The 18,284-nt window shown below is 37.3% G+C and overlaps 1 protein-coding gene across 4 annotated transcripts in view; it reads right to left on the reverse strand.

The window, feature by feature from the left end:
• The window catches only part of P4HA1 (prolyl 4-hydroxylase subunit alpha 1), an 83,807-nt gene that overhangs the window by 28,499 nt on the left and 37,024 nt on the right, over positions 1–18,284 (reverse strand). For 2 of the 4 annotated variants that reach the window (XM_080642114.1, XM_080642115.1), the window contains exons 6-9: positions 15,733–15,972; positions 12,980–13,176; positions 9,834–10,010; positions 7,689–7,759 (exon numbers count right to left, since the gene is read on the reverse strand). In XM_080642114.1, the coding sequence (XP_080498240.1) occupies positions 7,689–7,759; positions 9,834–10,010; positions 12,980–13,176; positions 15,733–15,972 (685 nt within the window). Of the gene's footprint in view, positions 1–6,608; positions 6,680–7,688; positions 7,760–9,833; positions 10,011–12,979; positions 13,177–15,732; positions 15,973–18,284 lie in introns of all 4 variants that reach the window. The other 2 variants (XM_080642116.1, XM_080642113.1) reach the window with 1 other exon arrangement.

The following is an 18,284-nucleotide window of genomic DNA, read 5'->3' on the forward strand; positions in this document are numbered from 1 at the left end:
GACTTACGGCGAAAATCGTGTTACGTCGCGCCATAGGAACAGATCTCCAACGTAACCTGAGGACCTACTGTACATGCCCTTGACAGGAATCAATCCCGGGACCCTTTGATTCTCAGGCCAACACTCTATCCACTGAGCCAGACTGGCTAGGGCCACTATGTGATTTTTTAAACCTTTCTATTCATTCATTCATTCATTCAATTGCAGTTTACATTCATTATTTTGTACTAGAGGCCTGGTGCACAAAATTCGTGCACTGGGGGGGGGCATGTCCCTCAGCCCAGCCTGCACCCCTCTCCAATCTGGGACCCCTCAGGGGTTGTCCGACTGCCAATCAGGCCTAAACCGGCAGTCAGACATCCCTCTCACAATCTGGGGACTGCTGGCTCCCAACCGCTCACCTGCCAGCCAGCCTGATCACCCCTTAACCACTCCCCTACCAGCCTGATCGACACCTAACTGCTCCCCTGCTGACCTGATTGTCCCCAACTGCCCTCCCCTGCCGACTCGATCACCCCCACTGCCCTCCCCTGCTGGCCCAGCAACCCCCAACTGCCCTCCCCTGCAGGCCTGGTCGCCCCCAACTGCCCTCCCTTGCCAGCCCGGTTGCCCCCAACTGCCCTCCCCTGCAGACCTGGTCCCCCCCAACTGTCCTCCCCTGCAGGCCTGGTCCCCCCCAACTGCCCTCCCCTGCAGGCCCGGTCGCCCCCAACTGTCCTCCCCTGCAGGCCTGGTCCCCCCCAACTGCCCTCCCCTGCAGGCCCGGTCACCCCCAACTGCCCTCCCTTGCCAGCCTGGTTGCCCCCAACTGCCCTCCCCTGCTGGCCTGGTCCCCCGCAACTGTCCTCCCCTGCTGGCCTGATCGCCCACAACTACCCTCCCCTGCCGGCCATCTTTGACCACATGGGGGCGGCCATCTTGTGCAAGGGCATGAGGGTCAATTTGCATATTACCTCTTTATTATATAGGATTAGTTTCGGGTGTATAGCACACTGTGTGATTTTCCCCCAAAAGATCACTCAGGGCCCAAAGTACCAGTTACAGAGGACAAAACTTGCCAAATATTTGTCTCTTAAGTGCTTGAGTTAACAACGAAAGGCTAACCATCCAGACTCGTCCCTTTCACCTTCGTGGTCAATTACACAGCAATACTATAGATCTGTCCAGTTCTGTTATCTGAGAAGCACTGATCAACCCAATAGAGGCTAATGCTGTTGTTAAAAGTTATTCCAATTTTTAAAAAACTGAAACCAATCAAAGCTATTTATCTGTCTCTATATTGTAAAAATATTAATATACTTTTATACTGTACTTGTTCCTTATTAACATGGGTAAATTAAATTTCAAGCACAATAAAATATCTTATTGTAGAAAATCTGTACTCCAGTGTTAAAAAAAAAAAGACCACTTCCAAGAATAACCCAACAGAAACAAAGAAGCTTTTTCTACCAGACAAAATAGATTATTTATTTGCATATCTTATTTATATTACTTTAACTCGATTTTATGAGCTCATAGTTCAACTGTCTTTTGGGTACACATAACTGAATGCTTACCTTTCAAAATACTAAAATTCCATTCCTTTGATTTATCCAAAATTATTAACTCCTCCATTAAATAGCTGTAGAAAATATTTAAGGTTTTTTTTTAAATATTGGCAAAGACAGAGATGGTGTGCTAAAAGTTCATAGTCAGTCAATAAAGTAAATAAAAACTTTATGGTTTTTAAACAGTAATGGATGTCCACACATACTTTTCCCCTCAAAAAAATCTATTTGCTAGTATACTGGAACATGTTTTTACTTCCAGAGAAGATGAAGTAATCACTTAGAAATTTCTCAAAATATGGATAATTTGAAATTCCCTTCTGACCCTTTCAAAATACAGACGTTCCCAATACGAGATTAATTAACATCAATACACATAAATTCTTTTACTTTGTATTTAGATGCCTTTTTCAGAGGTTTAATTTATGAAGGAAACATAAAACACTCACTTATTCCGCTTGTAGGAATCTTCAAAATTCTGACTTACAGTGATGGTTAGAAAATATCTCGACATAGCTATTAAATCCCCACAATAGTAAAATCTTTTTCTTTGTTAAAATGTGAATTGTATTGGACATTTTATGGAGTAAAATCCTCTTTAACAGGTAAGACCCTCTCTTTCAACATATATTTTATTTTTTAAATGTTTTTATTTACTTCAGAGAGAGGGAGGGTGGAGAGAGGGATAGAAACATCAATGAGGAGAGAGAATCATTGATTGGCTGCCTCCTGTACACCCACTACAGGGGATCGAACCTGCAACCTGGGCATGTGCCATGACCCAAAATTGAACCATGACTTCCTGGTTCATGGGCCAACGCTCAACCACTGAGCCACACTGGCTGGGCATATATTTTATTTTTAAAAGTATTTTCCCAAGAGTAAAGATAAAATAACGGTGCTATGGAATTCCCTTTTAACTAGGATGTTTTAAACAGAAACACACACATACTTTGTATACTATGCCAAGACTGGGTGAATTTATTCTGGTGTTACTCAGTCTTCTAATGCTACTCACTAAGTATTTTCTGCTGCTATCTATATATATAAAAGCCTAAATGACTGTCCGACTGGTAGCTATGACACACAATGACTACCGGGGGGCAGACGCTCAACGCAGGAGCTGCCGAGCTGCAGAGACTTGGCAGCTGCAGTTCTTGGGTGATGCACCCGGTACCAGAGAGGAGGGAGCCTGATTCCGGGGTACGTCACCTGAGAACCACCCTCTCGCAATCCGGGACCCCTCGGGGGATGTCAGAAAGGCGGTTTCAGCCTGATTCCTGCAGGCCAAGCCAAGGGACCCCACCAGTGCACGAATCCGTGCACCAGGCCTCTAGTATATAATATAAAGTATGGTTGTGCCTTTCTCAGAAACTTCATAAAATTGCTTCTCAGAGATATAAAATTAGAATATTTAAAAAACAAGTTCAAAATGTTTAGAAATACTTAGTTCTCAATGGAAAAATGTTTGTAGGTCACCTTTCCAAGAATAATTTATACTGACTTGTTGGTAAGAGTTCAATGACTCTGTGGACTGGATATTTCTTCAAAAGGTGCACTGTATATATGAAAAATGACTTCCAAAACACTAAGTTCATTAAATTTTGTTTATATGCTTCCTAAAAGCATCCAAATCTGGAGAATTTGGATATTTATAAGCTTTATGACAGTGAAAATGCCTAAAAACCATGCAATAATCTCTGATAAAATATGTAATGGCTTAAGGTACTATTTTTGAAAATAGATGAGGTTAATATTTTTAGACGTGACATATAATACAAATTAGTTTCTGTAAATCCTATCATCTATTAGTGTTCCTGAATCAAAATAATATTATAGAAAATTTAATTATGTCTTCTAACTGGGGCAAGTGGGAAGGCAGTAGTATAGGGCAGACAGTCAAGAAACCAGGATATGTTTGTGGGGATGATGAAAGTTAACATATGAAGAACATAAAGCTCTGCCCCAAAAGAACAAGGAAACATATCAACACAATCCCTCCAACCTTCCTAGTACTTTTGCTATGACTTACAGCAGTAACATTCAAATCTTTTTTCATTTGAGTACCTCCTAAAATAGTTTTTAAAATCTATGTACTCTTTTGTACAATTTTCTAGTTGACAACTAATATTTTTTAACATAATTGTTTCAAAGGATGAAAATAGTGGTAATTTCTGAAAAATGACGACTTTTTAATATATCCAATGGACTCTACCATAATGATTTGATGCCCTCCGTCATCCACTTTAAAAAAAAATACATGAATAGCCCTAGCCAGTTTGGCTTAGTGGATAAAGCATTGGCCTGCAGACTGAAGGGTCCCGGGTTCAATTCTGGTCAAGGGCATGTGCCCGTGTTGCGGGCTCAATCCCCACAAACGGGCGTGCAGGAGGCAGCCAATCAATGATTCTCTCTCATCATTTTTTAAAATATATTTTATTGATTTTTTACAGAGAAGAAGGGAGAGGGATAGAGAGTTAAAAACATAGGATGAAAGAGAAACATCAATCAGCTGCCTCCTGCACACCTCCCACTGGGGATGTGCCCGCAACCAAGGTACATGCCCTTGACTGGAATCGAACCTGGGACCCTTGAGTCTGCAGGCCAACGCTCTATCCACTGAGCCAAACCGGTTAGGGCTCTCTCTCATCATTGATATTTCTGTTTCTCTCTCTCTCTCTCTCTCTCTCTCTCCCCCCCTTCCTCTCTCAAATCAATAAAAAATATATACATATTAAAAAAATACATGAATAAAGTGATTTTTAATACTTAATAATTTTACATCATTTTCTTCCTTGGACTTTCATTTTAATTCCATTCTTATCCTAGACCTGTGGTTCTCAACAGGGTGGAGAAGTGGAGTCCTGGGGGGATGGTGGTGGTGATTTGCCTACCAGGGGACATTTGGCAATGTCTGGAGACGTTGTTGATTGTCACAACTGGGGTGAAGGGTGTTACTGGCATGGAGTGGGTAGAAGCCAGAGATGCTGTTCAACATCTTACAAAGCTCAGGACAGCTCCCAATGACAAAGAATTATCTGATCCAAAATACCAATAGTACTGAGGTTGAGAAGCCCTGTCCTAGAGTGATATATTTCTATGCCTAAAAGTTGTTTTTTATCATATTACTAGAGGCCCAGTGCACAAAAATTCGTGCACTGGGGGGGGTGGGTTGTCCCTCAGCCCAACCTGCACCCTCTTACAGTCCAGGAGTCCTCAGGGGATGTCCGACTAACAGCTTAGGCCTGCTCCTGGAGAGAGCTTAAGCCGCAGTCTGGCCTCCCTCTGTGGAAGGTGACCAGATGGGCCGATCAGGGGACAGCGCCAGCCGGCAAGCAGCCGACCCCACCCCCCCCCATCACCCCTCCACAGCAGTTGGCTGCCACCGCCTCCCTCCCCATCACCAGCCCCTCCCTCTGCCCACTGGCACCTGCCTTGGCTGGCCTGGCACTGCCTGCTCGCCAGCCCAACCCCCCACCAACCGGTTGTTCTGCCATTTGGTCGATTTGCATACTATACTTTTATTACATAGGATACTTCTCTACAAAAATATCTGTGCAAATTGATAAAGTATAAATCTCCTATAACATAAAGGTCTAAGTGCTAAAAATGTCTTCTGGAATGATTTATAATTATTAGTAATACAGTTAATCTAAATAACATGGTTAAATAATCATTATCAAATATAAAAAGTAAAAATGTATTAAAATGTTCCTATTGAGATGGATTGGGCTTATTTTGTTATTGTCAATTAGGTATTGTATCTGTGGATAAATATTACTTATTGCTAGAATGAGACTGAATTAAGCTCAATTATATTTCTACTAGTAGCCCTGCACACGAATCCGTGTGCCAGTAGCTCTCGGCCCCCACCCAGTAGCTCTCCACCCACTGCCCCACCCTCCTGTAGCTCCCCCACCCCCCATCATAGCTTGCTGCCCTGCCCCCTCCTGTAGCTCTCCACTGCCTGCTTGTAGCCAGTAGCTTGCCTCCACCCTCCTGTAGCTCTCCGCCCACTTGTAGCTCACTGCCCCACCCTCCTGCTGATCTGTGATCCGGTCATTACGTGGTCGGTTGTTAAGCTTCACCACGTAATGACCACTTGCATATTACCTTTTTATTATATAGGATTTTCATTTTTATGTTATCTAAGAAACCTTAACATAATTAAGTAGATGGAAAAGGAGTTCTGTTGGAATAATATAACTTATTCTGTGAGCTCCTTTTACCTTAAATACATAAATTACAGTTATCTATTATTAAAAATTATTTCAGTGATCTACACTTTGGTAGATTCTCTTTAAACATTGTTAAAGTGAAAGAATTTAAAACCAATGGATTTGCAAAGGATTTGTTTATAATCTTTAAAGACATTTACTTTCTTAATACCTACAGCTACTGGATTACCCAGAGATTTTTAAACCCCTGCTTTAATATATAGACCAAGTTAGGCCTTATTCTATAAAGAGTCTTTGGGAACCCCCCTTCAATATGAGAATACAACTTCACTTAGCTGGCAGGGTTTGGGGAGTCACAGCAGGGTGTTTTATTATTATTATTATTATTATTTATTTTAGAGAGAGAGGAAGGGAGAGAGAAAGAAGGGACGGGAAGGGAAGGGAAGGGAAGGGAAGGGAAGGGAAGGGAAGGGAAGGAAAGGGAAGGGGGAAAGAAAGAAAGGGAGGGACGGAGGGAGGAAAGGAGGGAGGGAGGAAGGGAAATAGAGAAACATCAATTGGTTGCCTCCCTTACACACCAGGACTGGAACTGAACTGCAACCTGGGTATGTGCCCTGATAGGGAATTGAACCCGCAACCTTTCAATGCTTCAACCAACTGAGCCACACCGGCCAGGGAAGGATTTTGAAATTTAATAAATCTTTATTAATTGCCCCATAACCATGTTTATTAGTCCATCATGAAGAGTCAGGTGTGGTTGTCATCCAACACCTATGCCTAACAGCCTAGGTCTCTGAAACCATATCATGAGTTTTATGAAAATTAGATTTTCAATAAAGAAATGGTCCAAGTATGACTCAAGTTCTCTCCATTACTCCCTTACCTCTTAGATACTCTGTACTGTGCTGTGGTCAATTTTCCAGTCTCAGGGTCATGTACTGTAGCTCGGCTCAGCTACAAAAAAAAGAGAAAGGACAAGCACTTACTCACGTAGCAGGCAATTTTGGACTTTTGTTTGTTTGATTTTGTTTTGCCAAGCCACAGGTGATTGGAAGGGTTCAGATTGGTCTGAATGGTAGGTAATGGTTTCAAATCAGCAAAAACATTTAGAAAGGTGGCAAATAGAAAAGCCACTTCCGAATCAAGAGAAAACGAGTTGACAAATTTTTGTTGTACATTTATTGTCCTTTCACTTTTTTTTAAAAAAATCATTTGAAGCTGTATGTAAATGACTTATATAGCATTGGGTTTCACAGGAACTTTCTCAAATTTAGAAGTTTAACGTTCTTTAAATATTATGACAAAAGAATAATTAGTAGTCTCTTTAAATTCATTTTTTTAAACTCTCACCAAGACAAAACTGTTGTCAAGTCTCTGGCAAAATAAAAGGCAACTAAATTCATAGTAATAGCAGTTGGAAGAGAGATCAGAAAAATAACTCTGTTCTTTCCATGGCCAACTTTTAAGTCAGCAAGTTTTTTAAAATATAAACTCCAACAGGAATACAGATTACTCCAAAATGACAATGGTATTTTACAAGACATATGAACAAATGCCAATACAATCACCATGAAGGCTGATGTGAATTCACAGCAGCATTTATGAATGTTAAGAGAGCTGCATAAACAAAGACCGCTGCTTTTGCTTTTTCTCCCCCTTGGCAAGAAAAGGGAAAAAAAAAACAAGTATCAAGCCATTTCTTGGACATTTAATTCCTGACCAGAACAGAGATGCAAAGCCTATTAATTCCCTAAAAATAACAGACCAATTAAAAATTAAAAACAGAACTTCTAGTTAATGGGAAAGACCTGTGAAACACGAAGCAATTTATCCATGTGTATATAAACAGGCGGTGACTGGAGCTGGAGACTGAAAATGACCTACTTCCTTGAAATGAATAATTCCTGTAGGATGTACAAAACACTCATTAGAGATCAAAATATGCAGCATACACATCTCTTACCTTTTGCTAATTCTGTAATGTACCGTCTCCAAGTCTCCTGTTATTGGATTTGAAATGGTGGCTCGCCTCAGCTGTGAAGCCAACCATCAAAATACTTGCATTACAAAACAAAAATGAATTACATTTACCCAACCAGTCAGAATTCTCGGATTTTTATAATGGAAGCTGAAAAGAGAAAATAGCTCCATAGACTTCCAATCACCTTGTGTTGAGCTTTGAAAGCCCATGTGTTTTTTTAGGTTTTTATATATTTTTAAAATTATTTTTAAAAATGTTTTGTTTTGCATAAATAGAGGGTACTTGAAGAAAAGAGATTAAAAATTAAATTTTTCTCAATGGTTAGAGGATGTGACAGTGAGAAAAAAGAGAAATTTCTAAAATTTGAAGTCTAATTTATATTTATAAGAATGGTTATTTGCAATTAATGATCCATTCCAAACTTCTGATTTTAATTTTTTTTTTTAGTGATACTATTTCACAAAGATTAATGTTCAAAATTTATTTCAAGGTCTTTTCTTCCTTCAATATATCTGCTCATATATATCACTTATACCGTGAAATAATCTTGGACTGAGCACAATGCAAATGAAAAGAACTCATAAATGTAAAAATCATTTTAAAAGATGACAGTCAAGACAATGATTTTAAACTTTTTTAAAAAGGATGATGATTCTGAGGTTATCAAAAAGAATATGAAATTTTTACTGCCCCTGAATCTGTTGATATATTCAAAATAAAACCACTGAGGCATTCCTTTGGAAGACTTTGGCCTCCATACCTAGAGACATAGGACAATCTCCAGGATGAAATGAACTCTTTATAAATATTCTACCAAGATACTTTAGTTTACTGGGCTTATTGACTACAAATTATGGATTACAATAGAAATCTTGGACTACAAGAGAATGATAAAATATTATGTAATTATAAGTTGAAATTTTTAAGGATTCACTTGTAAAGCAACCATATTTATTAGACTGCTTTTCCCATTTAAAATGTAATCTTTGGTAAAAAAAAAAAAAAAAAAAAAAAAGTAGCAATTTGGAAAAGCAGTAAAACTTAACAATTCTAACTTTAAGGTCATTTTGCAGTACAACTATCCAGATAATTCAATCTTTACAATATAATTAGGATCAGCAAACGATGCCATGGGCCAAATTCAGCCTGCCACCTGCTTTTGGAAATAAAGTTTTATTGGAATATAGCCACACTCATTATATTCTATGGTTGCCTTTGCACTACAACAGCAAAGTTGAGTGGTTTTGACAGACTGTATGGCCTGCAAAGCCTAAAAAGTATTTACTATCTGGACCTATAAAAAAGAAATTTGATAACTCCTGTGTAATAAAAGAGCAAAAATATGCCTAGTATGTATTAAACAATCTCTTTATGAAAGTAATGGCAGTTTGCACTTTACAATGAAGACTAAACATGTTTTAAAAACAAGCTGATGGTAAAAAAAAAAAATTAAAAAGGCAAGAGCTTAAAGGGTAGTCTTTCTCATATTCTCACAAAAGAAGAATTTTTACAGTAAACACTAAGTTTATAGGATTGCATTTACATTAAGTTATTTTTCTTATTAAGATAAATGATGTAGGTTGAAGTCAGAAAACTATGATGTTATTATTTCAAATTAGCCTGATGCTTGTGCCTAACTATATATTTCCAGTAATAATGTGCATAAAAGGGAATAAAAATACTTTAAATATTCTTTCAGATAAAAATAATAGAAGAATGAAAAAGTTGATTTTTGATTAGTCTCTGAGACTAAAAGGCTCCAAAGTACATAGAAGACTTTTTCAGGAGGATGCTGAAACAAATTTGTTAAGTGTGAAATAAAAATCTCAACTATAATTTTCATAATTAAGAGTTTAAAATCTATTTCCATATAATGTTATTATACAATGTCACCCCAATAAATTTAATTTTTAAAAAACCAATTTGCAAGATATATTATTTGTGTTGATAACAAACTAAGGAAAAACTGGTATAAATACAGCTTAGTAAAGAACTCCATTATGATGTGGCGACAATATCTAAAACTATCTGTGGGGTTATTGCCATATCATTGATCTTTTCTGTAATCTTGCAAAGGAAAAACTGATACACAGTTACATAAATTAAGAGGGGGAAAAAGTTATTTACCCTTGGTTTTGCTAGATCTTTGACAATTTCAATTTCTGCATCAGAAATAATATCATGGAAGCGAATAATACGAGGCTTGTCCCACTCATCCTCCTGTTTGGCTGGAGCCAGAATAAATTTAGGATTCCGGTTTCCATCATGGTAGCGGCAAAAGAGTTTTTTCTGTCTCCGAGGAGTCTAAACATAAAGTTAAAAAGATGATAAATATATTAGAGTAATAATATTTTTAATGCTTGTTCCTATGCAGATAAGAAACAATAATCATGCTCATGTACACACAAAGTTATCTGTGGAAGAAGACCAAAAAAAACAGTTCTCTACAAATACTTTGCATCAAACAGGACTTCAGGATTTTTTTTTAATATACATTTTTTTTGATTTGAGAGAGGAAGGGAGAGGGAGAGAGAGATAGAAACATCAATGATGAGAATCATCGATCGGCTGCCTCCTGCACACCCACTACAGGGGACTGAGCCTGCAACCTAGGCATGTGCCCTTGGCTGGAATCGAACCCAGGACCCTTCAGTTTGAGGCCAATACTCTATCCACTGAGTCAAACCAGCTAGGACAGGACCTTCAGGATTTAAAAAAATTTATTATGTTCTAGGAGAGAGATGGTAGACCTTAAGTAAGAAAAAAGGTAGGGTTTTTCTTTTTACCCTCCTCTCATCAAAATAAAGTTCAGGTGTTATAAATATGAAATAAATGTTTATGGAAATACGAAATAAATTATCAGCATTGCTCTAAACTTCACAAAGTAACTGGGCAACAGTCTGAAAGAAAAAGTTTCTATAAGGAAAACAAAACAAAAACAAAAAACCTAACCAGCTTTTGCTAAAAAAAAAAAAAAAAAAAAAAAAAAAAAAAAACCCTCTCAGTTAAATGCTTATGGCAAAAAAAAATTTTTTTAAAGGTTGTGTTTTTTTTTAAGCCAAGATAAAAATGGGTGGCTCTAAACAAGAGAAAATAAGTTATTAAACTAAGAAATCAGGTGCTTTTATTAGTAGGTATTTAAAATAGAGTGGTCAACAAAGCAAATAAAAGTTTCTTTCAATCACCTATGTAGTATTAATAATTAAGTTAATGCATTGCTGCTTGTTCTCTTGATTAAACAAGTATGTCATATATGAAATAGGAATAATATTAGTTTTTGTTTTAATTATTAGTTAACATACTAAAACAATGATTCATGTTTATTCTCCATGTACTTTATTTACCTAGAATAAAATCCAAAGTTTCATATCAAATAAATGTTTTACATAATAATGATATGAACTTATTCTGAGAAAAAGAATGCTCCTTTGATCTTGGGCAGGTTTGGCATGTGTGTGTCACATCAACAAACTGGCAAATTAGCAGACTAATGTTTTATACTTATAGATCTATTTTGCTCTCTTCTTTAAGAGTTATTAAGAGCAATAAAAAACATGTGCTGTCTAGCCTTTTTGGCTCAGCGGATAGGGCGTCGGCCTACAGACTGAAGGTTCCCAGGTTCGATTCAAGTCAAGGGCATGTACCTCGGTTGCAAGCTCCTCCCTGACCCAGGCTCGTGTAAGAGGCAACCAATCGATGTGTCTTTTTCATATCGATGTTTCTCTCTGTCTTTCCCTCTCTCTTCTACTCTCTAAAAATCAATGGAAAAATATTCTCAGGTGAGGATTAAAAAATAAAATAAAAAAACATGTACTATTTGAAATTCGAATACTTAACTAGATTTTGATGATATAATGGAACCACTGTGAATTCTTTTAGGTGTGATAATGGTATTGTGGTTATTTTTTAACAGTCCTTATCTTCAAAATATACTAAAATATTTAGATGTAAAATTTTTAAAAATGTTTCATGAGTCTAGCAAAGTGTTATTATCCTTGTCTTTACTACTAGCTCCCAAAGAAAAAGTAGACTTGCTCTTCCAGGACTTCATCAACTTAAAACACCCAAAGATGTCAACAAAAATATGATCGATTTTTTGCTGTTAGAGGTGATGCTGTCAACAGTAAATCATCAAATATCAAGAAGTCAACAATACCAAACATAAAGCCCCACCTGAGTTTATCAGTAGTAGAGAAAAAGTTAAACACTATGTATTCAAATGTTTACACTTAAAAATACTTTTAAAATTCACTAATTCACTTCCTCCCACTTATGCCAACCTTCAACTGAACACTAGTACCTTAAAAGAGGGGCCCATTACCAGTTAATGTTGGGAAGCAATGTATACCATATCCAGAATGCACAAAAGGGCTCTGAAAAGTACTGAGGCTGAACAAAACCCTATGTTTCCCAGACTTGAATGCTTTTGTTTTTGGCCTATTATCTAGCACCATCCTAAAGTACAGTACTCTAAGTTACAAATGCATAAATATAAGTACACAATAAACAAAGGGATATTTATAGACATATTTTATTATTTTAAAGAAAAGTTAAAGGATTTAACTTAAATCTCTTAAGTCTTTGCATTTTTAATATTTCTGAAATAGACAAATGTTTCACTAAACAATCCTGTCAAGGTTGAGTAGGAGCAAAACCACAAGATATTATTGTATAGATGAATCCACTGTTTCAGAGGATAGATTAGGAAGGTATATTATTTCTACTTAAGACTGCTGAAACCTCTTTTGCATTAAGATATAAGAAGCCCTGGCTGGTGTGGCTCAGTTGGTTGGAGTGTCGTCCCATGCACCAGAAGGTTGTGGGTTCAATCCCCAGTCAGGGCATATACTCTAGGAGGCAACCAATCAATAGATCTCTCTCACATCAATATTTCTCTCTCTTTCTCTCTCTTCCCCTTCCTTCCTCTCTAAAATCAATTTTTTAAAAAGATGTAAGAAAAAAACTTTATCACTTCCCTTGTATTATCTGATCCTTCACCTTTTAATCTATGAAAAGGGTAATATTACCAAAATTGCATGGAATGGTGTATGATTCACAGGCTTTATTTTAAAGCTATTTTATTAACACTTGGAGCATTTTAAGTGTGAGCCTCACAATAAGGTGATGTGGCATACTATAATACTTCATGCAGTAATTCTCATTTTTATCACATAGACTTAAATATAAAAGAAGTTGATTCTCTCTAGAACTACGTGCAAACACATACACACACACACACGTTCACACACACACAATTGGCTTTTCCACTTTACCATTTTGATACCCTCCCCACGGCACAGCATTTCGTACTTCTGTCTCTCTGGCAGGTAATCCACAGCAACTCCTTTTTTTTTCAGCGTGGTTTTCTGATCAGATTGGTCATCTGAAGCAGATTTATTGGCATCTTTTTCTTTAGCCATTATATACTCAAAATATTTTAAGTTACCATTAGCTCTCTGATGTTCAGGATCTATTAGAAGAGAAAGAGCACATCCATGAAGAAGCTTATTGTTGTGCAAACATCAGAATACAGTAATATAAAATAGAGGGCCATACAATTCACCTTCCAAACCAGTATGCTTTCAAGAGTGAAAGAAGGCACTAGTAAAAATTATTAGGCCAAACAACAGGTGTAAACCAGTACTGCCCCAAGTAAAGCAGGACATACAGTCACCCTATAGAGAGTTCTGGAGACAGAAGCGGCCATTTATTTCCAAGTAGCAATTACTGCTTCTACTTTGAGAAGTTACTAATTAGCCAAAGGAACTATGTCTGATCATTTTGATGTCAAATGAATTTTTTAAATATTTCTCATTCTTTTTTTAAGCAATGGAAAAGATTTTTTCTGAGACAGAAATGTAATTACCATGGGGAAGACTCTGTCTGTGTAAATTCAAAAGCAACCTTTACCACAGATAAATTATAAATGTAGAACACAGCCTACTTCTGAGGGCTGAGTGGATTTTAGCCCCAAAATTCTAAATGAGACAGAAAAGAGAAACTAAAGATGTAATTTTCAAATAAGCCAGAATCCACTAAATACCTCTGAATTGCTAGTCATAATTTTTAGCTATGTCTCAGTAGAGGAAAGAGGACTTACTCCACCCATCCAGGAGGAAAAACCACCACCACACACACAAATAAAAGTGGCAGAAGAGTTTGTAGAAACTTCACTTGTGACATTAGTTGACGTATTTAGGAAATCTAGTCTTATTTCTAAAACATTTCTTGTCTTTGAGAAACTGCTCACAATACATGCTGTGGTATACAACATGAGCCTAATTTTGTAAAAGAAAGGGAAAAGTGTGCCGAAACCAGTTTGGCTCAGTGGATAGAGCGTCGGCCTGCGGACTGAAGGGTCCCGGGTTCGATTCCGGTCAAGGGCATGTACCTTGGTTGCGGGCACATCTCCAGGAGGAGGCGTGCAGGAGGCAGCTGATCGATGTTTCTCTCTCATCGATGTTTCTAGCTCTCTATCCCTCTCCCTTCCTCTCTGTGAAATATCAATAAAATATATTTTAAAAAAAAAAAAAGGGAAAAGTGTGTGTGTGAAGAGGGTATATACAACAAGGAAACAAAAAAGTTTGTAGGTATCTTTGGGTGATTGGCTTATGGATGACTTCTATATCTTTTTCTATTTTTAAAACTTTCCTACAATGAAATATATCCTAAGAAACCAGAAACACCAATCAGAAAGAATGTATGCACCCCTATTGCATAGCAGCACAATTTACAATAGCTAAGATCTAGAAACAGCCCAAGTGCCCATCAGTAGATGAGTGGATAAAAAAAACCTGTGGTACATTTATACCATGGAATACTATGCAGCAGTAAAAAAGAAGAATCTCTTACCCTTTGATACAGCATGGAGGGACCTGGAGGGTATCATGCTAAGTGAAATAAGTCAGTCAGAGAAAGACAAGTATCACATGATCTCACTCATACGTGGAATCTAAATAACAAAATAACCTGATGAACCGAGTGGATCCAGAGACATGGAAGCATGGAACATAGTGAGGAATCTCAGAGGGAAGGCGGGGGAGGGTGGGTGGGTGGGAGGTAAGCAACCAAAGACCTTGTATGCATATATGCATGGCCCATGGACACAGACAATAGGGTGGTGAAGGCCTGGGGTGGGGGACAGGGGCGGGCTAGAGGGGGTCAATGGGCGGTAAAAGGGAATATAAGTAATATTTTCAACAATAAAGAATTTTTAAAAAAAGCAACTTTGCTACAATGAGTAAAGTTTTGTTTTTTTCTTAAGTCAAGAGGGGGGAAAAATCACTAAAAAATACTGGGGCGGGGGGGAAGGGTACTTGAACCAATATCTCAATTTATTCATTCAAGTAAGATATAATAACCTAATTATCAAAAGTTCACTTTCTGATGGCCAATCTTTTTGAACTGTTTCACTCTTCTAACATATATATATATTTATCTATTCATAAAAATATTAACTTTTTTAAAGTTTAAAGCTTCATTATACACCAAAGGCCACCAGAATGTATTAGCATACAACTTTACCTCCAGAGATTCTAATTTAGTAGGTCTGGGGTGGAGCTCAAGGAATTTTCATTTCTAATAAGTATCCAAGTAGTTCTGAGGCACATAGTCCCTGGATCATACATAGAGAAACACTACAACTCTATCCAAAATACTAGTTGTAAAATCCTCATATGCTATTACATTTTTCTATCATTTTAATATGAAATGCAATTAACCAAAAACACCCTTCAAAGAAAACTAGTTAATATTTAATATAGCAACATGATAAATAAACATTTTTGACTGAGTTAGCTAGACTAGGTCCAATTTTGAAATTCCTGAAGAGGACAGAGCAGAGAAACACCACTGTTGTAGTACTACTAGGTGAGAAAAATCAATTGCCATTTTATTTAGAGGCTAATCAGAAAGAGGATCAAGTATGTCTGACAAACAAGGTGCTTGAATTCTAACAAATAAAAAGTACCACAGCTATATGATGAGAAATACATCTATAACCTTGAACTATGTCAAGTTAACATACCTAGTTCAAGAAGCTTCTTTGTAAGCAAAAGTGCCTTATCGAGGTCTCCCTGCTGGTACACGGCGTAGCTCAAATAGTCTAGGACAGAGACCTTATCAGTGGTAGAAGCCTCGCCTTCATCCAGCTGCCTGAGTGCCTGTTCCATCCACAGTTCTGTATGGTAATAATCTGCTTCTGTATAGGCCACTTTGCCCAACTCAAAACAGTCCTCAACTGTTAGAAAAGATTTGTGTTTTACTCCTATAGAAAGAAAATACAGAGCACTTTAGGATTCTTAATACTACTCCATATTTATTTAGGACTATACAGCTTTCATTTGAATTTCACAACAATCCTCTGAGGGAGGAAAGCAGGAATTATCCTAAATTTATAAACCGAGAAAAAAATTACAAGGTAATGAAACATGGCAAGAATCTAGTGGACATGGGACCTAGATATCCCAAGATTTCAATTATCAGCCATCATACCAAAATGAAACATCAATTAAGTTGAAACGTGCAATTTTCTAACAGAGCAGGACTCATCATGTGCATCATGTGAGATATATCCATCTTCCTCCTACCAACCATCTGGGCAAGAGATGGATGGACAGGAAGAGAAGCAAACCTGTCAACTGGTTCCCTTACCTCCTCCTTCTCCTTCCCTTTCCAACATTAATGATATGTAATTTACATACCATAAAGTTCACCCATTTAAAAAATATAATAGTTCTTGGTATATTCACAGAGTTGTGCAACCATCACCATAATCTAATTTTAAAACATTTTCATCACCCCAAAAAGGAAACTGTAACCATTAGTAGTCACTACTCATCTTCTCCCCCTCCCTATCCCAGCTCTAGACAACCACTAATCTACTTTGTGCATCTATAAACTTGCCTATTATGGTTATGTCATATAAATAATATCATGAAACATTTGTTCTTTTGTGACTAGTCTTTTTCACTCAACACAATGTTTTCAAGGTTCATCCACATTGTAGCATCCTTTTTATTGCCAAATAGTCCACTGTATGGAGAGACTATATTAGTTGTTTCCATTTCTTGGGCTTTTATGAATAAGTAACTATGAACATTGGTGTACAAGTTTTCGTATGGACAAATGTTTTCATTATTCTTGAGTAGAATTGCTGGGTCCTATGGCAACTCTATGTTTAACATTTTCAGGAACTGCCAAACTATTTTCCAAAGTGGCTACCCCATTTTACAATCCCAACAGCAATATATGAGGTTTCCAATTTCTCCATACCCTCTTTAATACTTGTCATTGTCCATCTTTTTTATTATAGCCATTCTGACAGGTATGAAGTAGTATTTCACTGTAGTTTTTATTGTATTTCCCTAATGATGATGTTGAATATCTGTCCACATACTTATTGACCATTTGTGTATCATTCTGGAAAAATGTATATTCAAATCCTTTGTTCATTTAAAAATTTGGTTGTCTTTTTATTACTAATTGTTAGAGTTCTTTACATATTCTAGATACAAGTTCCTTATCAGACATATGATTTTCAAATATTCTTTACCCACACTGTGGGTTGTCTTTTTATTTTCTTTTAACTATTCTTGATTTTTTTTTTTAATCCTCACCCAAGCATATTCTTTCCATTGATTTTTTAGAGAGAGTGGACGGAAGGAAGAGAGGCAGAGGGAGGGAGGGGGAGAGGGAAAGACATTGATGTGAGAGAGACATATCAATCAGCTGCTTCCCGTATGCAGCCTGACTGTGGCCAGGGATTGAACCTGCAACCCAGGTACCTGCCCTTGACTGGGAATCAAATCCACAACCCTTCAGTGTGCAGTCCGACACTAAGCCACTGAGCAACACTGGCCAGGGCTATTCTTTTTTCATCCTCACCTGAGGATATTTTTTCCATTTATTTTTTTTTTTAGAGAGAGTAGAAGAAAGAGGGGCGGGAGGGAAGTGAGAGAGACACATTGATTTGTTGCCTCATGTTTGCACCCCATCCAGGGCAGGAGATCGAGCCTGCAACCGAGGTAAATCCCCTTTACCGGAAACCGAAGCCATGACCCTTCAATCTGAGGGCTGACGTTCTAACCATTGAGCAATCCAGCCAGGGTGACCAAGGTTATTCTTGATGTTTTATTCCAGTGTCTTTTCACTTTCTTGATGGTGTACTTAGAAGCACAAAAGTTTCAATTTTGATGAAATCTAACTAAGTATTCTCTAAGTATTCACATTTTAAAAAACAAACATCAATCCTTTCTGCCAAACATACCAAAAAAAAAATCACTCAGATTTTGCCACATACAATCTGAACAAGTGCACACACTCCATGATTACAAAGCACATGATGAAAAAAGCCACTATGAGCAAAAAATAGAAACTATTAAAAAACAATATTAGACATCCCCAAGTTCTTCAGATATTGGTGTTATCAGATTAAGAATACAAAATAACTATGAATAAAATGTTTAAGTAAAGAAAAAATATATGAACATATAAGAAACCCTAAAAAAGATCAGTCAGATTTGAGTAGGAAAAAATAGAACTTTCAGAATGATAAATATAATCAATAAAATGAAAACT

The sequence above is a fragment of the Plecotus auritus genome (genome assembly GCF_963455305.1).
Source record: "Plecotus auritus genome assembly, chromosome: 9".
NCBI lineage: Eukaryota > Metazoa > Chordata > Mammalia > Chiroptera > Vespertilionidae > Plecotus > Plecotus auritus.